Below are 19,977 nucleotides of genomic sequence, written 5' to 3'. Positions count from 1 at the left end.
TGAATATCGGTAGGGTTGACCCGTCTTACAGATTAGGATCCGTGAGTGGACCCACTCAACATCTTATTATCTTATATAGAGGGCACGGATGGATTTTGAATAGGCTGCTCGTGCACGGAAAACTTCAATTATGGATCATATCGACAAATACAACCTTAAGGCATAATTTCACATTCTCCCCGTTCAACCAATATTGTTACTCATACGTTGGCTAAGCATGCTCTTTCATGTTCAAACATATTGTTTGGTAAGATGTACTTCCGTATTTTTTGGGTAAAAAAATATGTAAATTTTGATAGATGATCCAATCTGTTTTTGGGGGAAAAAAAACCTATTTATTTGTATACATTTTAAGGCTATATATATTTCCATAAAGTAACCACTTTATTCCGGGGAAAATGGAAAAAACCTATTATTTCCATTTGAATATCCCCAAAACACATACCTCCAACACACACTCTTTCTGTTCCCTCACTCTCCCCACTCTAATGCAACAGTGAGTTTATCAGTGAAATGTTTGATCAAATTACCTCTGAAATTTCTCTAGCCACCTTTGATGGACTAAATTCCGGGGACGGAATGGGTTCCAATGGTTTGGTCGGTATCGATGAGACGATATCACAAATCAATTTTGTGAGACGGATCGCCTATTTGGGTCACTCGTGAAAATATATTATTTTTTTTCCAAAAATATTACTTATTATTGTAAATATGAGCAGGGTTGACCTGTCTCACGGATAAAGATCCGTAAGACCGTCTCACGAAAGACCTACTATTTTGTCTGTTACAAAGATTTCTTATGGTTTTACATTAATAGGTTGTGTGTGGAGTCCCCCTCCCTACCCATTGTATCTAAAAAAAATCATTATCATTTACATATCGAGTCTCCCAACTCTTTCAATTCACCAACTTTTTCGAACGAATATGAATTCGAAGGAAAAAAAGACATTAACGAGCAATTTCAGAACATGGTTTTAGTTTCAACATGATAACATTGATTCGGCAATGGTGCCATATATTTTTTTATATATATTTTTATCAACGTGATAAAAAAAAATAGTTTTATATTTGAGTTGATAATTTATCATAATATTATTTTAAAATTTACATATTTATTTTTAAAAATCAATAAAATAAATTAAGTAATCTAGAAAATAAAAAAATATATATAATTGGATGTATTAATATTAATTGGGCTTAAAATCAATTTAAATTAAAAATAAAAATAAATTTTATTTTGTAATTAATTAAATTCTATACTGATATGATACCTAAATTGGGTCGACACCTTTTTCAGCCCATAAAGTAACCACCAACGGGCCCACCTCAATTTTATAAAAACTCTATCCCCACACCGAGATTGGGAAAGGATTAGGGCGCAATTTTGCAGTACTCAGCCTCCAGACAGAATCAATCGATCATCCAGGTAATAGACGGCGATGCATGTTTGATTTTTTAATGTTTTGAATTTAGGTAGCCAAATTATTGAAACCACAAATTGATTTTTGGAAAAAACAATATTGGATCCGCGTGATCCAATGAATCCATACTCGTTGCAAAGCCTGCGTGAGGTGCGTTGTTCCTTGCTTTCTATTTCATGTGATTTGATCATCCGGATCTGATACGTTTTCCTCTACGGTCTGCCGCAAATTTCTTATCCGCTAGTTGGGATTACATTCTAGATTATATCAAATGTACATATATCATGTTTAGCCATGACCTTCGAAAAGTAAACTTTGTTGACAGTCGTGCGATGAATTTTATGATGGACCTGGATGGGTGACGATGACAGAGTTTTCTGACGATGAGATGGAAGACCTCAGGAATGCGGCAAAAGTAGCCTTAAATATCTACAATCAGAAAGAAGTAGTTAGACAAATTATTTTTTAATATCAACAGTTTTGATTGTTGAATAGGCATAATAATTCTGTTTTGCATGTTTTTGGGTTGATTGGGTTGCAGCAAAAGAGTTTCAATCTCAAGAAGGTTTGGAGGGTCAACTTCATTGTTTTAGATTTCTTCATGACATTCACGGCAAAGAATGCTGAAACGGATGAGTGCCGTGTTTTTCGAGGTGCTGTTCATGCATTGAGTCATGAAGTATACCTTTGTGAGGTCAAGGTACCATTTTGACCCTGTCAATTTTTTGTTACGATTTTAGTTTAGTTCATGCTATCCTTGTTCCCGATTATCTGAATGTTCAGTGGTATGCGTTCTGCTGGTGGTGATGCCAAACAATGCAGCTCAGTTTACAATCTTAAACTCTCCATTTTCAGTATAGGTGCTAGGTTTGCAGACAAGACCCAAACTAAAATTAAAAAAAATCCTTAGCATGTCTGTGCATCGTGAATATTGGATTCACTGTTCATTTTATCTTGCAAACTGTGGATGGGTATCTTGTTTTAGTGGAATGATAGCTATGTGAAAATATCTAGAATTCAACTGTAGTCTCAAAGTCAATACGCTGGTCAGCGAGATCTAAATATTGGCATCAAATGAAGTGGGATGCTTGTCACATGGTGTTTTTAAATAAATGCTTGAAGATTATTTGAGTTGTGTGATGCTAGAGTGAGGCTGCACTATGAGCAATAGGTCGAATAGGAGTATAATTGCATCATGAAATGCTAAACTAGTTCGTTTTTCATCTTTTTGTTCGCATAAGAAACTTGGAAGCTGATTTTTTGTTATGTTTTTTAGGAAACCGATGACATTGGGATTCCTAGTGACCATGTTGAATATCACTCCCCTCACACATGGTACAATGCATCTACAAAATCGTACTTTGACATGATTCATGCTTTGTCTGTTGGTCTCGTTCATTATCTGTGATGTGTAGCTTTAAGATTGTCTTATTTGGGAAGGCATATATCCTATATATTACTATATTATGGGATTAATTGGATCATTCCTATGTTATGTGATAACTTGGGTTGTAAACATAATCTTTAAAGTTTTATGTTGGTAGATTTGAGTGACGAGGAATGTGATGAGATGGTTAGGATGTTGATTATGCTACTGATATTAATTTAGCGACGTGCCTCGACAAAACCAGCTTAGATGTTCAATAAATCTCATTTTATGACAGAAATGGTTCTTTTATTCATATAAATTTGTGGTATATTGTTGGACATCCCTTTTTAGCTGAAATTTATTTATAATTTTTGGGAGTCTGGACATGTTTCATGCTTTTTCGTTGGTCACTGATCATGAATGTTGGATTCACTAGTTCTCTTTATCTTGCAAACTGTGGGTTGGGTAGCTTGTTTTGGTGGAATGATAGCTATGTGAATATATCTCTAATTCAACTGCAGTCTCAAAGTTGATAACCATAAATATGAGACAGACACAGGGAAAATAAAAGACAGCAGAAATTTGGTTTATGCTGGTCAGCGAGTTCTAAATGTTGGCTTAAAATGGGGGCGGGGGATGCTTGTGGCAGGGGTGTTTCAAGTAAATGCTTGAAGATTATTTGAGTTGTGCAGTTTTGTGATATTAGAGTGAGGATGCATTCGAGCATGAGCTGAACCTTCTGCCAAGCATGAAACAAATATGAAATATGAAAGGCGTGATTTGGAGTAACTTTGAAATAGACTGAACAGGAGTATAATTGCATGATGAAACGCTAAACCATTTCATATTCATCTTTTTGTTGGCATAAGAAACTTAAGCTGGTTTCTTGTTATGTTTTTAGGGACCCGACGAAAATTCTATACTAATGAGTGACCGTGTCGTATTATGTTGAGCCATTAACTGAAAGCAAGGAAGATCACTCCCCTTACACACGGTACAATGCATTAAAAAAATCGTACTTCTAATGTTTCATACTTTGTTTGTTGGTCATTCGTTATCTGGGATGTGTTGCTTTAAGATTGCTTTATTTGGAAAGATATATTCCTAGTTATTACAATGTTATGCGATTAATTGGATCATTGCTATTTACGTTATAAATAGGATCATGATAATAATCTTAAAATTTATTTGTTGGTAAATTTGAGTAACGAGGAATGTGATGGGATGGTTGGGATGTCGGTAGTGCAGCTGATATTAATTTAGTGATGTGCCTCGACAAAACCAGCTTAGATGTTCAATGAATCTCATTTTTCGACATAAATTGTTCTTTTATTTCAAAAAATTTGTGGTGTATTGTTGGATTTGGATTTCTGCAAGAAAAATTGTTTGTCATTGTACTCATTTTCCAACTAGGCAATAAATTAAAAAAAATAACAAATTCCAAATGCCACCAAATATTTAAAAAATATGAGACATGCAAGTTTCCTTTCGAAATTCATTTCAGCATCCAATTGACTTCACTCGAATATGTTTTTTTTAATATATATATATATATATATATATATATATATATATATATGACATATTACATTGGGGTATTTAAATGATAATAATAATCCGATGTAGATATTATAGCCATATTAAACTCGAGTCAATTGTTGCTTTAGCCGTTAGTATCTCCCTCAATTTAGGTGTGTCGACAGTTCAATTCTTGGTTTAAATAAGAAAAGAACAATTTTATAAATTTATCGGGATAGGGATATATAAAGCTATATTTTAAAATAAAATTTTGAATTTTTATTCTTGTTAAATCTACCCCAAATACCACGAAAGAAAAATCAAATAGGAAATCTGTGGGGACCCGGACGCTAATCATCTTCTTAATCATCTTTGGGATTTAATTATCTATTAAGATAAACAGGGTCTAAAAATTTTTCTTTTTAAAACGCAAGTGCGGAACGTAATGGAGTTTAACTAATATACATTTCCGTATAAAAGCACAATAATGTACAACCTTTATTCAACTAACCTAAGGTTCAACTACTAAATTTCAAGTGTTAAACCAAGTCTACAATAAGTCCGGAATCACCACTCTAAACTCGTCTTCTCTCATCATCTTCTTGACCCTGATCATGTCCCACCTGTTGCCATGCACACATACAAACAAGACAACAGCCGGATAACTCCGGTGAGATATAAATATCCCAGTATAAACAATGTATTAATGCAATCATATAAAACATATATAAAAGCATAAACAATTATTAAAACATGTATCCAATCTGACTACATGAACAAATACGAATCTGTATTTAAGTCAATGACTTGTTATCTTATCTTATCTTATTTCTAACCTAGGGATCCCAATCTAATTTAGACTTTGGTATGCTGTATCGATTGTCTACAATAGACGTCGATCTACATCTAAGCTCATCGATACACCGTAAGTCTAGAGTCTCAGCGGTTCTAACAAAGGCTCGGCGGTTCTGCCCTAGCTAGGCTGATCTGTCCTAGACTCATTACTCTGCTATAATTCAATAGACTAAACATATCAATCTGATAATCTGCAAATATCAATGTAATAAAATAAAGTATGTGATTTAGGGAAACTCAAGTCAAACATAACTCGAGTTGTGCAATCCCGAATCAACATTTATTTATACATTTGTCTTCCCGGTCTGACGAAGACGAAGTCTTGTATTCTGATATGTCCATACCCAGTCTGGCAATGACCATCATATAATTACAATATCAGTATATAACTCAATTCAAAACCTGTTCTGATCAATACGCAAATCAGTATATAATCTGATCCATATCTGAACAAGGTACAATCTAATTCATATCAACGATATCACGATACAATCGAGATCATTACTGAATCTGATTAATCTAAATCAACTGATGTTTCGACGGCATAATAATACAGTTTCAATAACTCTGTCAATCTCAACATCACAGATATAATACCAAAATTAATAATCAGTATCAGTACAATTCATAATCTCAATATCGGTATACTCAAAATCAGTAACAACACAACTCTGATATCAAATCTCAATCAATTCCACTCCGAAAATCATAACAATTTCATAAACAGTCTATTCTTTAATCTGATTTCAATTATACAATGCCTAGTATTCCCAGAACACATAATAATGATCAAATAACCGTTCCTCCAATATTATACTTTCAAATGATAATAAAACTCAATAAAACTTACGTCCTGTTGTAGCTCGTGTCTAGAGGAGCACGGTACTGTGTCCAGATTCAAATTCTGATAACTGGATCTTGAAAAATCAATTTCCAAAGCTCCAAAATAACTTGAAGATTCTCCAGAGAATTGTCTTGTTTTCTTCTTGAAGAAGGGCATGAAAATGTAAATGTATATACCAAGTTGCATGGTGGTGACAAGTGTCCCACTCAATTTTCCATATTTGCACTTTAGTCCTTCAATTCTTCACTATTTGCAATTCAGCCCTCAATAATTACTAAATTGCCATCAAATTTAAATCAAGTATTTTTCCCACTTAATTACAAAATTGCCATCAAATTTAAATTAAGTATTTTTCCACTTAATTACAAAAATGCCATCAATAATATTTTCTTTTCGGGATCTCATAAAATTGATAACATCTCGGGCCTTACAATTCTCCCCCTCTTTATTTGAGTTCCTATAACTTCTATTCTGTCAATTAATCAACGTCTGATTACAGTAATTAAATCTCGGGCATTACAAAAACCAACACTACCTATGAGCTCAAAATTTATTTCAACCACAAAGGCATAATTACTGAAACCACAAATTGATTTTTGGAAAAAAAACAATATTGGATCTCGCGTTCAGGGATCAATGGAACCGGATCCGCGTGATCCAATGAATCAATGCTCGTTGCAAAGCCTGCGTGAGGTGCGTTGTTCCTTGCTTTCTATCTGATACGTTTTCCTCTACGGTCTGCCGCAAATTTCTTATCCGCTAGTTGGGATTACATTCTAGATTATATCAAATGTACATATATCATGTTTAGGCATGACCTTCGAAAAGTAAACTTTGTTTAATTTTGTTGACAGTCTTGCGATAAATATTGTGATGAATATTGTGATGGACGTGATTGTCCATGCCATGGATGGGTGACGCTGACAGAGTTTGCTGACGATGAGATGGAAGACCTCAGGAATGCGGCAAAAGTAGCCTTAAATAACTACAATCAGAAAGTAGTAGTTAGAGAAATTATTTTTTATTATCAACAGTTTTGATTGTTGAATAGGCATAATAATTCTGTTTTGCATGTTTTTGGGTTGATTGGGGTGCAGCAAAAGAATTTCGATCTCGAGAAGGTTTGGAAGCTCAACTTCGTAGATTTATATTTCTTCATGACATTCACGGCAAAGAATGCTGAAACTGATGAATGCCTTGTTTTTCGAGGTGTTGTTCATGCATTGAGTCATAAAGTATACCTTTGTGAGGTCAAGGTACCATTTTGACCCTGTCAATTTTGTTACTGTTCTAGTTTAGTTCATGCTATCCTTGTTCCCGATTATCTGAATGTTCAGTGGTATGCGTTCTGCTGATGGTGATGCCAATCAAAACATCTCAGTTTACAATCTTGAACTCTTCGTTTTCAGTATAGGTGCTAGGTTTGCAGACAAGACCCAAACTAAAATTACAAAAAAATCCTTAGCATGTCTGTGCATCGTGAATATTGGATTCACTGTTCATTTTATCTTGCAAACTGTGGGTGGGTATCTTGTTTTAGTGGAATGATAGCTATGTGAAAATATCTCTAATTCAACTGTAGTCTCAAAGTCAATACGCTGGTCAGCGAGATCTAAATATTGGCATGAAATGAAGTGGGATGCTTGTCACAAGGTGTTTTTAAATAAATGCTTGGAGATTATTTGAGTTGTGTGATGCTAGAGTGAGGCTGCACCATGAGCAATAGGTCGAATAGGAGTATAATTGCATCATGAAATGCTAAACCAGTTCATTTTTCATCTTTTTGTAGGCATAACAAACTTGGAAGCTGATTTTTTGTTATGTTTTTTTAGGAAACCGGTGACATTGGGATTCCGAGTGACCATGTTGAACATCACTCCCCTCACACATGGTACAATGCATCCACAAAATCGTACTTTGACATGATTCATGCTTTGTCTGTTGGTCTCGTTCATTATCTGTGATGTGTAGATTTAAGATTGTCTTATTTGGGAAGGCATATATCCTATATATTACTATATTATGGGATTAATTGGATCATTCCTATGTTATGCGATAACTTGGGTTGTAAACATAATCTTTGAAGTTTTATGTTAGTTGGTAGATTTGAGTGACAAAGAATGTGATGGGATGGTTAGGATGTTGATTGTGCTACTGATATTAATTTAGTGACGTGCCTCGACAAAACCAGCTTAGATGTTCAATGAATCTCATTTTATGACAGAAATGGTTCTTTTATTTATATAAATTTGTGGTATATCGTTCGACATCCCTTTTTAGCTTAAATTTGTTTATAATTTTTGGGAGTCTGGACATGTTTCATGCTTTTTCGTTGGTCACTGATCATGAATGTTGGATTCACAAGTTCTCTTTATCTTGCAAACTGTGGGTGGGTAGCTTGTTTTGGTGGAATGATAGCTATGTGAATATATCTCTAATTCAACTGCAGTCTCAAAGCTGATAACCATAAATATGAAACAGACACAGGGGAAATAAAAGACGGAAGAAATTTGGTTTATGCTGGTCAGCGAGTTGTAAATATTGGCATAAAATGGGGGCGGGGGGATGCTTGTGGCAGGGGTTTTTCAAGTAAATGCTTGAAGATTATTTGAGTTGTGCAGTTTTGTGATATTTGAGTGAGGATGCATTCGAGCATGAGCTGAACCTTCTGCCAAGCATGAATCAAATATGAAAGGCATGATTTGGAGTGACTTTGAAATAGACTGAACATGAGTATAACTGCATCATGAAACGCCAAACCATTTCATATTCATCTTTTTGTTGGCATAAGAAACTTAAGCTGATTTCTTGTTATGTTTTTAGGGACCCGAAGAAAATTCTATATTGAGTGACTGTCGAAAATTATGTTAAGCCATTAACTGAAAGCAAGGAAGATCACTCCCCTTACACACGGTACAATGCATTAAAAAAGTCGTACTTTGAATGTTTCATACTTTGTTTGTTGGTCATTGTCATCTGGGATGTGTTGCTTTAAGATTGTTTTATTTGGAAAGACAAATGTCCTACTTATTACAATGTTATGCGATTCATTGGATCATTGCTATGTTACGTTATAAATAGGATCATTTGTTGGTAAATCTGAGTAACGAGGAATGTGATGGGATGGTTGGGAAGTCGATGGTGCAGCTGATGTCAATTTAGTGATGTGCCTCGACAAAACCAGCTTAGATGTTCCATGAATCTCATTTTTCGACATAAATGGTTCTTTTATTTCAAAAAATTTGTGGTGTATCGATGGATCTGGATTTCTGGAAGGAAAATTGTTTGTCATTCTACTCATTTTCCAACTAGGCAATAAACTAAAAAAAATAACAAATTCAAAATGCCACCAAATATTTAAAAAAATATGACACATGCAAGTTTCCTTTCGAAACTCATTTCAGCATCCAATTGACTTCACTCAAATATTTTTTAAATATACATCATATTACATTTGGGATATTTAAATGATAATAATGATATGATGTAGATATTATAGCCATATTAAACTCGAGTCAATTGTTGCTTCAGCCGTTAGTATCTCACTCAGTTTAGGTGTGTCGACAGTTCAATTCTTGGTTTAAATAAGAAAAGAATAATTGTATAAATTTATCGGGATAGGGATATATAAAGCTATATTTTAAAATAGAATTTGAATTTTTATTTGAAATATATTCTTGTTAAATATATCCCAAATACCAAGAAAGAAAAATCAAATAGGAAATCCAACACTACCTATGAACTCAAAATTTATTTCAACCACAAACAAACAAGAAAATGTACTAAGTTGAATTTTTTATGATCTTTGTGTGATTTTAAAACGTGATTAAACGAATTTGATATGTTATCACATATGCAAAGTAGATGGTAAACAATTATTTTATACATGAATACGCATGATCCAAGTTTGATCTTCTGTAAAGTTACACGTATCCCATCAAGTACAACCTTTATCGCGTCATTAGATCCATCCAAATTAGTTTATTAACTAATATATAACTCACAAGTGTATCATAATTATTTAAGAAAAATGAACTACAATTTTGTTTGCTTTTGCTGCTTTGCATGTGTGACCGTATTAAAGTTTGACTACTTGAGAACTGGAGAAGAGATGAGGCATCTTATTTATCATGTCCCACATGAGTGACCAATCCATTAACAATTATTTTCGTAAGATTGGAAATTTATTAAAATCCCCTTGTAATTTTCTTGACAAATATAAGTTATACATATATATGTATATATATTTTGAAGAAATATTTATTATATATAAAAAGGTAATAATATATATATTTGTACTGATATTGAACATGCCATATCTAAATGGACAAAGAAGTTTGCATGAAATATGATCATATCTAAGATAGTAAGATCAATCAAGATTTGAGTATTGCATAATTATGATATGGCTCCTGCGCGACTACCTTAGGGCACATGGACTTCACCATTTCGAGGAACTTGTTGAAACGTTTAGTATCATTCATCTGGTCATTTTTCCGAACCCCGAAATGTGATTTGACTCGGTCCTCCTCGGCTAATAGGACGTGGATGTTGGGATTCGATCAAGAAACAAATATAAGTTACAAGAAATAAATGTGAATGTTTGTTAAACAAAATTTGTTCAGGACATAATCATCATTAGGCACAATAGGTCTGGTATCAAAATTAAGCAAAGTTAACAAGTTTTTCCTTGAATTGACGAACATCGTACTCTAAGAGAGTTTGAATGTGAAAACATTGTGCATGTATATATAGGCAAACAAAATACCAACAAACAAATTTGTTGCAATGTAAAATAGAATATTATTCCAACTAACAACATAAATATAAACTAACAAAATATATTTGTGACGAAATAAAGAAAAAAAACAAACTGAGGCTTGTAATAAGTGCAATTTCATTAAAACATTTTGTCCCCTTCACGATTTGTTTGAGGATGGTTGTTTTTCAAGATACAATGGTTGGACCAATAACAAATTAAGCACTAATTCGCTACTCTGGCAAACTCAAATCGTACATTTACTTTTCACCAAAACTTAATTAATTGTCAAATGAAAAGCTAGCAATATGAAATACAAGAGAATTCTCTAGTAAGATCTTGCAATTAATTCAAGAATATAAATAGCCAAAAGTCTTCAATATCATACAACTAACTCAAGAATGTGCAGAGTCAAAGACTATCAACGTTCATGAGCCATAATTTTCATTCAAACTTTAAATTTAATTCAAATTTCCAACCTTGAAGACTCGAGATTGAAACGTAAGCTAATGCTTCACCATGTTCGATCTTGGGCATGTCAATTTTTAAGAGAATTGCAATTTTAGTCTTATAATTTTTTTGTGTTGTCTTTGCCAATGCGCCTTAGACCCTTCATGCAGTCATCGAATAAAAGGGACCCACAACTTCGGGTTTCTGGATCCCAAATATATATCATGGATCACACTTTCTCCGGATATGGCTTGTATCAAGACTCGGCTGATTACAGATACGCAAATTCCATGCAAAGGAAGGCTCGTTCAAAGATTTCCCGACCATTGTTCGGGGAGTTGTACAATCCGGCGTGGTGTAGGTTTCTCTGAGGAGGCATGGTACGGTGGCGAGTGGAAACGAAGAGCTCGATCATAAATATATGTAGTTAGTATCTGTAAGAGTTTATTTTAAATGCTTTCAAACTTCTGATCATTGAAATGTTTGAAAATTATATGTAGAAACACTATCTTAGTTTCTTGAGAATTTTTAGCTGAAAATTATTGAAGCTATTAGGACATTCCAAATCCAAAACTCATTTTAACCTGGGCGTTAGTTATATCAAATGTATAACCTATTTGCAACCCATCAGGTTCCAATTGTATTCCAAGATACTTAATAACATTTCTTACTACTTTATTTACAATAATTTTTGAACTAATTAAATATCATAAAGTTATTTACATATGTTTAACTTATTTAAATGATTAACGTTATAAATTTTGTGAAATTGATTTTTCTAAAATCATATTAAATTTATTTACATGATTTAAACATTCAATTAAGAATATATTTTAAATTAAAATAACTTTTCAAATAATTAAAACAAAAAAATTTATAAACAAAAAGATAACAAACATTTGGCTGTGTCTATGCTACATCGAACATTTTATATACAAAAACACACCGGCAGTGCTAATGACACCAAACGTTCGAGTTGTTTTTGGGGCCAAATCTAAAATGTAGTGCAATCCCCGGTGACGGAATCATGCTCCATCGCGGAAGTTCTTACCTGGATAATTTTTTTTAAAAAAAAAAATTACATTTGGGGTTGGGTTTTTTCTTTTGGCTTTAATTTGGGTTCGAACCACATGTCTCCATTATTAAGAGATTTATGCTACTCCTTCAATCACTAGCATAGTGGCAAATAAAGCCATTTTTTGAAAAAAGTTAAGCATAAACACGTCAAAAATTTAATTTAAAAGCCAAAACATGTGTAACTCTATCAAATGGAAGATCGTTGTCATTAATTGGACTGGTATTTGACGGGGAAATATAACAAATTATGGTGCAGGAGTTCTAGTGTAATACATGTGATGTGATATTATAATGGTAAATTGGTGTTGTCCGAATTCTTGTTTAACCTAAAGATAAAAAAAATTGTGTGTATCATATATCAATGTTTTCTCGTATTGTAGCACTCAAAGAAATAACTTAAATAAAATAACTCAGAGATGATTATACATACACAAGTATAAAGACTTGTATGATATCTCGGGACAAAATAATCACTAAAAAAACGAGTTTACAAAACCAATACAAGCTATATATTTGACAAAGCAACAGCACCGTTACGATAGACTTGCATCACAGCTACTAATCAATTCCTCCATGATGACGTGGCGACAAGTGGCCTATCATGCCAGCAAAGCACCATCTCCGCCTGTCTTTTGATCACCTGAAACCCTCCGACTTGCACTCTCCTCAGTAACCACTCTGCCTGAAACTCAGCAAATTGGCTCAGCCCTACCGGCCTCAGCCCCGCCGCCACCAACGCCTCACTTACTGGCGTCACGCAGCGGCTGCAAGCGGCCGCCTCCAGCCCTTCAACAATCTTACGAAAGAGCACAAAAGTCTCTATCCGCCTCATCCAGTCGCCGCTGCCGTTAAATTTAGCAGCTTCCAAAGACTCCAGCACCGTAGAGTTAAACTCCAGCCCATGTATCAGAATCTGCCGATACGATGTTGAACCAAATCCCATCTGTCCTTCTGTATCCACATGCACCACCACGTGCGGGGAAATTTTTCGGAGATCGTTGACAAACCCAGACCCCACTCGACGGAGTATCGATGGAGATAAAAGAACGGCTATCTTTTCACAATCCATGAATTTGATGGAGTTGAAGGACAAATATTCAAAGGTTCGTATCAGGACGAAATCTATATCAAACTTTATGTTCAGCTCACGAGCAAACTGAGTCAAATTATCTCTAATGAGCCTCGACTCTGCCGTATACTCTTCAGGAATAAGAGCAGAGATGCGAAGCACCGGCAGTGCGGCTTGATACGAGTCGGCTTTATAAGCCAGTTCTTTCATGAAAGAAGCCCAGTGGTCTCCGAGCCCGATTTCGAAATCAATTGCGTGGACATTCATGGAGCCGTCCAGAGCATCAAGAAGGGCTTGGTTAGCCGTGAAAGTCAAAAACATGGAAATTGGGGAGATGCTTGAAAATTTCTTATGGGCTTTGATAGTTTGAATTATCTCCGAAGAACTGGCAGGCCGAGCCATCGGGATTAGATCCAGTGAGCAGGGATTGAAGAGCTTCCTTCAAGTAGAAGGCAGCTCTCTGGAGAGGTTTGCCAACAGGAGACGTCAGGCTCTGATTGAGCCTTGCCAATATCACATGCCCGAGTTGAAATGAGTTGGTTTCGAAACACTCCGCGAGCCGGATTAAATCGTCTAGATGACTTCCGGAACCCGTGTCCCAGTTGCAGCAATTCAAGTTACCTGCACAAAGATTCAGAGGTGCGGTGTTGTCTGTTTGAATATCCTGGAGTATCCCAAAATCAGTTGGCACGAACTGAATCGAATCAGACGAGGAAACAGCAGAAAACCCTGGGAGATTCGAGTTCTGAGTTTTGATGGAATCGTCATGCAAACCCAAATCTCTCATCAAAGAATCCCAATCCTCCAGGTTTTGGTTGAATAGCTCATGATCTTCTTCTCCCAGTTGAAGATTATGCTCGCAGCCTGAGCTTAAAATTTTGTCGGAAGCAGTATTGGAAACGGGCTTTTGATCTGCAATTGAGCTCGGGCTTCCGCAGTTTTCAAGAACTGATTTGTGTTCGTAGGGGGAGCCGGTGGCCGGATTCTTGTATGTGTTGATTGGTAATTTGGAGCTGTTTACGTTGTTGGCAGTGAAGGGTACTTTCATTGCTTGCATGAATAATTTACAGGCAAAGGAAGAAAAGGGGAACTCCGGGGGCTTTGTGGAGTGATGATGGATGGCCTTTTACCGTGGCTTGCATGGAATGGAATAGCTAGCTAGCTAGGGTACACGTAACTACTTGGCTCATACAAATCAAAATATATAGATCGAGTTCAAAATCGATTTGATTTTTCATCTGAGCTCAACTTTGAATATTAATGTGAATGATTCGAATTTGGTTGAAATATTCGAATTAAAATAAGGAAACCCGCATTTTGATTTCGGTCTTATTTATTATCAAATTTAAGTTTTAGTCTTATATCTTTTATTTTTTTTATAATTTTAATCTTTTTTATATAGATCGCTGACACGTCAAGAAAAAAAATTAACATTACAAAAAATCACAACACAAATTACAAAAATTGCAAAGTGGTGACCGTAAGACAAAAAATGAAATTTTACCTTAATTAAAATAAACATATATATTGAGTTTGTCTTCATTTAAATTGAAATTTTAAGATAGGAATATATAAATTTTGTTTGGCCACCATATATCGAAATTTGTTGAAAAATATATTTAAAATGTGTGTATTGAATATTTGAATGTTGAAAATAAGAGCTGTAAATATTGAAAATTAGTGTGTGATGATGTAGGTAATGATGTATTTTATTTTTGGATTATTTGTAAAGATTTTCTATAAATAGATCTCTTATTTGTGAAGAAAATCACAATTGAGTAGAGAGAAAAATATTATAAAGTGTGTAGTTTGGTAAATTTTGAGAGTTTGAGATTTTTACTTTTTACCATAAATTTTTTTACTTTTTCACAACACGTTATCAGCACGAAACTCTAAAAGTCCTCCATCCTTCCAAGCTCAAACAGAAGAAAAAGGTAACAAAAGTAATAATATTTATTTTACTGTTATTTATTTATTGTGTATATATTTAATATATAATATAATGTTATTATTAATAATAAAAATAAATTTTCAAAAACTTGTTATAAATCCTGGGAGGATGTTAAGACGACATCCCACACTCCCGGTAAGGGATACGACAAGTATAAAATCCTATAAGATTTTTAAATAAAATATCTTATGACACATCATTATAATAATATGATATGATATACATAATTATTTAAATATGTCTAATATTATATACACCATATTATTATCATAAAATTATACAAATACATACCTTTATTTTTTTATACACCAACGGTCATAAACGGTAACAAAACGGCTAGTTTTTACCCTATAAATATGATCTCATAAACACATTCAATCACTCCAACTTTCTCTTCTTCTCTAAAAATTATTCTTCACTAAATTTTCGAAGAAAAAGAAGATGGCTTTCTCAAGGTTATTTTTAATTATTTTGGTTATCATACTCACGAGTCTTTTATTTATCGGAGAATATCCTCTTCGTGTGTTTTTTTTATTTTTACAAATGCTTGTACTTGTTGTTTATCCATTACTTTGTATTGCAATATTCATTAACTAATAAAATGCATCGTAATTTTTTTTAGCACCACCATGTCAAATTTGACAAAGCTCGAATTTGTTGCGCTCGACATCACGGGAAAAAATTATATGCCATGGACTCTCGATGTAGAAATGCATCTTGAGTCATTGGGTCTAAGTGAGACAATAAAAAAAATGGCATATCGACATCACAAGAAAAGGCAAAAGCCATTATATTTTTGCGTCGACATCTCGACGAGGGATTGAAATGTGAATATTTAATTGAAAAAGATCTCATGGCTTTGTGGAAAGGATTGAAAGAAAGATTTGAACATATAAGGGAAGTTATACTTCCGACCGCCCGTGATGAATGAAATATGTTAAGATTCCAAGATTTTAAGAAAGTCAGCGATTATAATTCAGCGATATATCGAATAATCTCGCAGCTAAAATTTTGTGGACATGAGGTCACAGAATCGGAAATTCTTGAAAAAACATTTTCCACGTTTCATGCATCAAATATTACTCTACAGCACAATATAGAGTACGTGGATTTGCGAGATATTCTGAACTCATCGCCTGTCTTCTTGTGGCGGAAAAAAACAACGAGCTATTAATGAGAAATCATCAGTCCCGACCCACTGGATCAACACCATTTCCAAAAGTAAATGCTGTAAGTAAAAATGAATTTAAACCTGGAAACCAAAATCAAATTCAAAGACAAGGTTTTGGTCGAGGTCGAGGTCGAGGTCGTGGACGTGGAATTGGCCGTGGTCGTGGTCGAGGCCGTGGTTTTGAAAACAATAGAGATAGTTATTTTTATAATTCATCTCAAAAGAGCGTCCCAAACCATCCACAGAAAAGACACCATGAGAATACAAGTGTTAATGAGAATCACTCAAAAAGATATGAAAGTTCTTGTTTCAGGTGTGGTACTCCAGGACATTGGTCCAAAATTTGTCGAGCCCTTGAACACCTTTGTAAACTTTATAAAGGATCATTAAAGGGGAAAGAAAAGGAGACCAACTTCACTAAACGCAGTGACCATTTGAGTGATTCAACTCATTTTGATACTGGTGATTTTATGAATGATTTCTCTGGAAATGATCAATATGTTGGTGGGATAGAAATGAACAATATTGATGCTGCAGATTTTCTCAATGATTTCTCTGAAAATGAACAATATAGTGGTAGAATATAAATGTACAATAATATATTTTTCATGTATCCATATAATGTTTTATTGTATAATTATGATATGTGTTATATTTAAATATATATTGCCAGTAATTTTATTTCATTGCATATTTTTTTGAAGTTCAAAAAATGGAAAATGCTATGAGAAAAGCTGAAGTTTGCATACCCGATAGTGGTACAACGCACACTATCCTCCGAGATAAAAGATATTTCTTGGAACTAAAACCAACAAAAACAACGATAAATACAATATCAGGTCCTGTAGACTTGATTAAAGGATGTGGTAAAGCACAATTTTTGTTACCTAATTGTACAAAATTTTTGATCAATGATGCTTTATTTATATTCACCACAATCGAAAAGAAATTTGTTGAGTTTTAATGATATATATTCCCATGGATATGATACTCAAACAATGAATGAAGAGAATAAGAAATATATGTGTCTTATAACATATAAATCAGAAAAGAAATATGTGATTGAAAAACTACCAATGCTCCCTACTGGATTGCATTATACACATATAAGTCCGATTGAATCAAACATGGTAGTTGATAATTCTTCAATATTAACCAATTGGCATGATCGATTGGGACATCCTGGTTCAACAATGATGCGAAGAATTATAGAAAATACACATGGTCATCCGCTAAAAGACCAGAAGATCTTTCAGAATAATAAGTTTCAATGTAAAGCATGTTCTCTTGGAAAACTTATTATAAGACCATCACCAGCCAAAATCCAAACTGAATCACCAATGTTTCTTGAACGTATTCAGGGTGATATTTGTGGACCAATCCATCCACCATGTGGACCATTCAGATACTTTATGGTATTGATTGATGCCTCCAGCATATGGTCACATGTATGTTTATTGTCAACTCGAAATGTTGCATTTGCAAGATTACTTGCTCAAATAATAAAATTGAGGAATCAATTTCCCGATTATACAATCAAGAAAATTAGACTTGATAATGCTGGTGAATTTACTTCCCAAACTTTCAATGATTATTGTATGTCTATGGGAATCATTGTTGAGCATCCTGTTGCTCATGTACATACACAGAATGGATTGGCTGAATCATTGATTAAACGTCTGCAAATGATTGCTAGACCAATGATTATGAAAACAAAGCTCCCTATTTCTATATGGGGACATTCAATTTTACACGCTGCTTCATTAATTCGCATCAGACCAAATGCATATCATAAATACTCTCCATTGCAGCTTGCATTTGGTAAAGAACCAGACATTTCTCATTTGAGAATTTTTGGATGTATGGTGTATGTGCCTATTGCACCACCGCAACGAAAGAAAATGGGACCTCAAAGAAAGGTTGGAATTTATATCGGTTATGATAGTCCATCAATCATTCGATATCTTGAACCTCAGACAGGCGACGTGTTCACAACACGTTTTGCTGATTGTCATTTTAATGAGAAAATCTTCCCAATGTTAGGGGGAGAACGGAAACATACCGAAAAGAAAATTACATGGCATGTATCATCATTGTTACATCTGGATCCAAGAACAAAACAATGAGAAAAAGATGTACAACAAATTGTACACTTGCAAAGAATAGTCAATCAAATACCAGATGCATTTGCTGACACAAAAGGGGTAACTAAATCATATATACATGCTGCAAATGCCCCTGCTCGAATTGAAATTCCAAAGAAACAAATTGAAGATACTCATGATGTCATTAAACGCCTGAAGCGTGGAAGGCCAGTCGGTTCCAAGGATAAAAATCCTCGAAAAAGAAAATTTATAGAGAAACACGATGATCACAAAATAAAGAATGATGTTCCTGAAGAAACACATGATGATCACAAAATAGAGAATGGTGTTCCTGAAGAAACACATGATGATGAAAATATTCTGTCAGAACCACAAACTGACGAGAATCATGAAATCTCTATCAATTACATTAATACTGGAAAAATATGGAACCGAAAAGATATAGAAGAAATTGATTATATATTTTCTTATGATGTGGCAATCGACATCATAAATGATAATGAAGATCATGAACCAAAATCTTTTGGTGAATGTAAAAATCGGCAGGATTGGATAAAATGGAAAGAAGCCATCCAGGTTGAATTGGATTCGCTAAATAAACGTAATGTTTTTGGACCTATAGTCCTTACACCTGAAGGTGTAAAACCTGTTGGATACAAATGGGTTTTTATTCGAAAGCGAAATGAGAAAAATGAAATAGTGAGATATAAAGCTCGACTTGTTGCACAAGGTTTTTCTCAAAGACCTGGAATTGATTATGAAGAAATGTATTCTCCCGTGATGGATGCAATTACGTTTCGGTATTTGATTAGCTTGGCGGTTTCTGAAAATTTAGAAATGCGTCTTATGGATGTTGTTACAGCTTACTTATATGGATCACTTGATAGTAATATATATATATATATATGAAAATCCCTGAAGGATTTAAGATGCCTGAAGCACAAAGTTCAAAACCCAGAGAATGTTATTTGTGAAATTACAAAGATCTTTATATGGGTTAAAGCAATCTGGTCGAATATGGTATAATCGACTAAGTGATCACTTGATGAAAAAGGGATATGTAAATAATTCAATATGCCCTTGTGTTTTCATTAAGAAAACAACATCCGGACGCGTAATTATTGCTGTATATGTTGATGATTTAAACATCATTGGAACGAATAAGGAAATTCAAGAAGTTGTGTCATACTTGAAGGAAGAATTTGAAATGAAGGATCATGGAAAAACCAAGTATTGTCTGAGTTTACAAATTGAACAAAAAGAATGTGGAATGTTTGTTCACCAGACAAATTATACAGAAAAGATCCTTAAACGTTTTAATATGGATAAATCAAATCCTTTAAGTACTCCAATGGTTGTTAGATCATTAAACATAGAAAAGGATCCAC

The 19,977-nt window shown here is 34.1% G+C and overlaps 1 protein-coding gene and 1 pseudogene across 21 annotated transcripts; one reads left to right on the top strand and one right to left on the bottom strand.

Moving 5' to 3' along the window:
• The first annotated feature begins 1,294 nt into the window (after positions 1–1,294).
• LOC142536923 (uncharacterized) lies at positions 1,295–9,258 on the top strand. Of its 21 annotated transcripts, none has more exons than XR_012818479.1 (6): positions 1,295–1,426; positions 6,638–6,700; positions 6,862–7,011; positions 7,105–7,263; positions 7,797–7,898; positions 8,831–9,258. XR_012818479.1 is itself a non-coding variant. In XM_075642350.1 (6 exons), exons 2-6 carry the CDS (start codon positions 6,644–6,646, stop codon positions 8,853–8,855), a joined length of 450 nt encoding a protein of 149 aa, XP_075498465.1. In that variant the 5' UTR covers positions 1,295–1,426; positions 6,638–6,643; the 3' UTR covers positions 8,856–9,250. The 21 variants fall into 21 exon arrangements, 19 of the variants coding, with proteins under 19 accessions (XP_075498465.1, XP_075498464.1, XP_075498476.1 ...); XR_012818481.1 differs by having other exon boundaries at positions 6,862–7,008; positions 8,831–9,248; XM_075642350.1 differs by having other exon boundaries at positions 7,840–7,898; positions 8,831–9,250.
• Positions 9,259–12,745: 3,487 nt separating this feature from the next.
• LOC142536921 (scarecrow-like protein 15) lies at positions 12,746–14,666 on the bottom strand (annotated as a pseudogene).
• Positions 14,667–19,977: the final 5,311 nt, after the last annotated feature.

The sequence above is a fragment of the Primulina tabacum genome, chromosome 2, assembly GCF_025594145.1.
Source record: "Primulina tabacum isolate GXHZ01 chromosome 2, ASM2559414v2, whole genome shotgun sequence".
In the NCBI taxonomy this organism is placed as follows: domain Eukaryota; kingdom Viridiplantae; phylum Streptophyta; class Magnoliopsida; order Lamiales; family Gesneriaceae; genus Primulina; species Primulina tabacum.
Note: the sequence above shows the minus strand (reverse complement) of the source record. Positions and strands in the feature narration are given on the sequence as shown.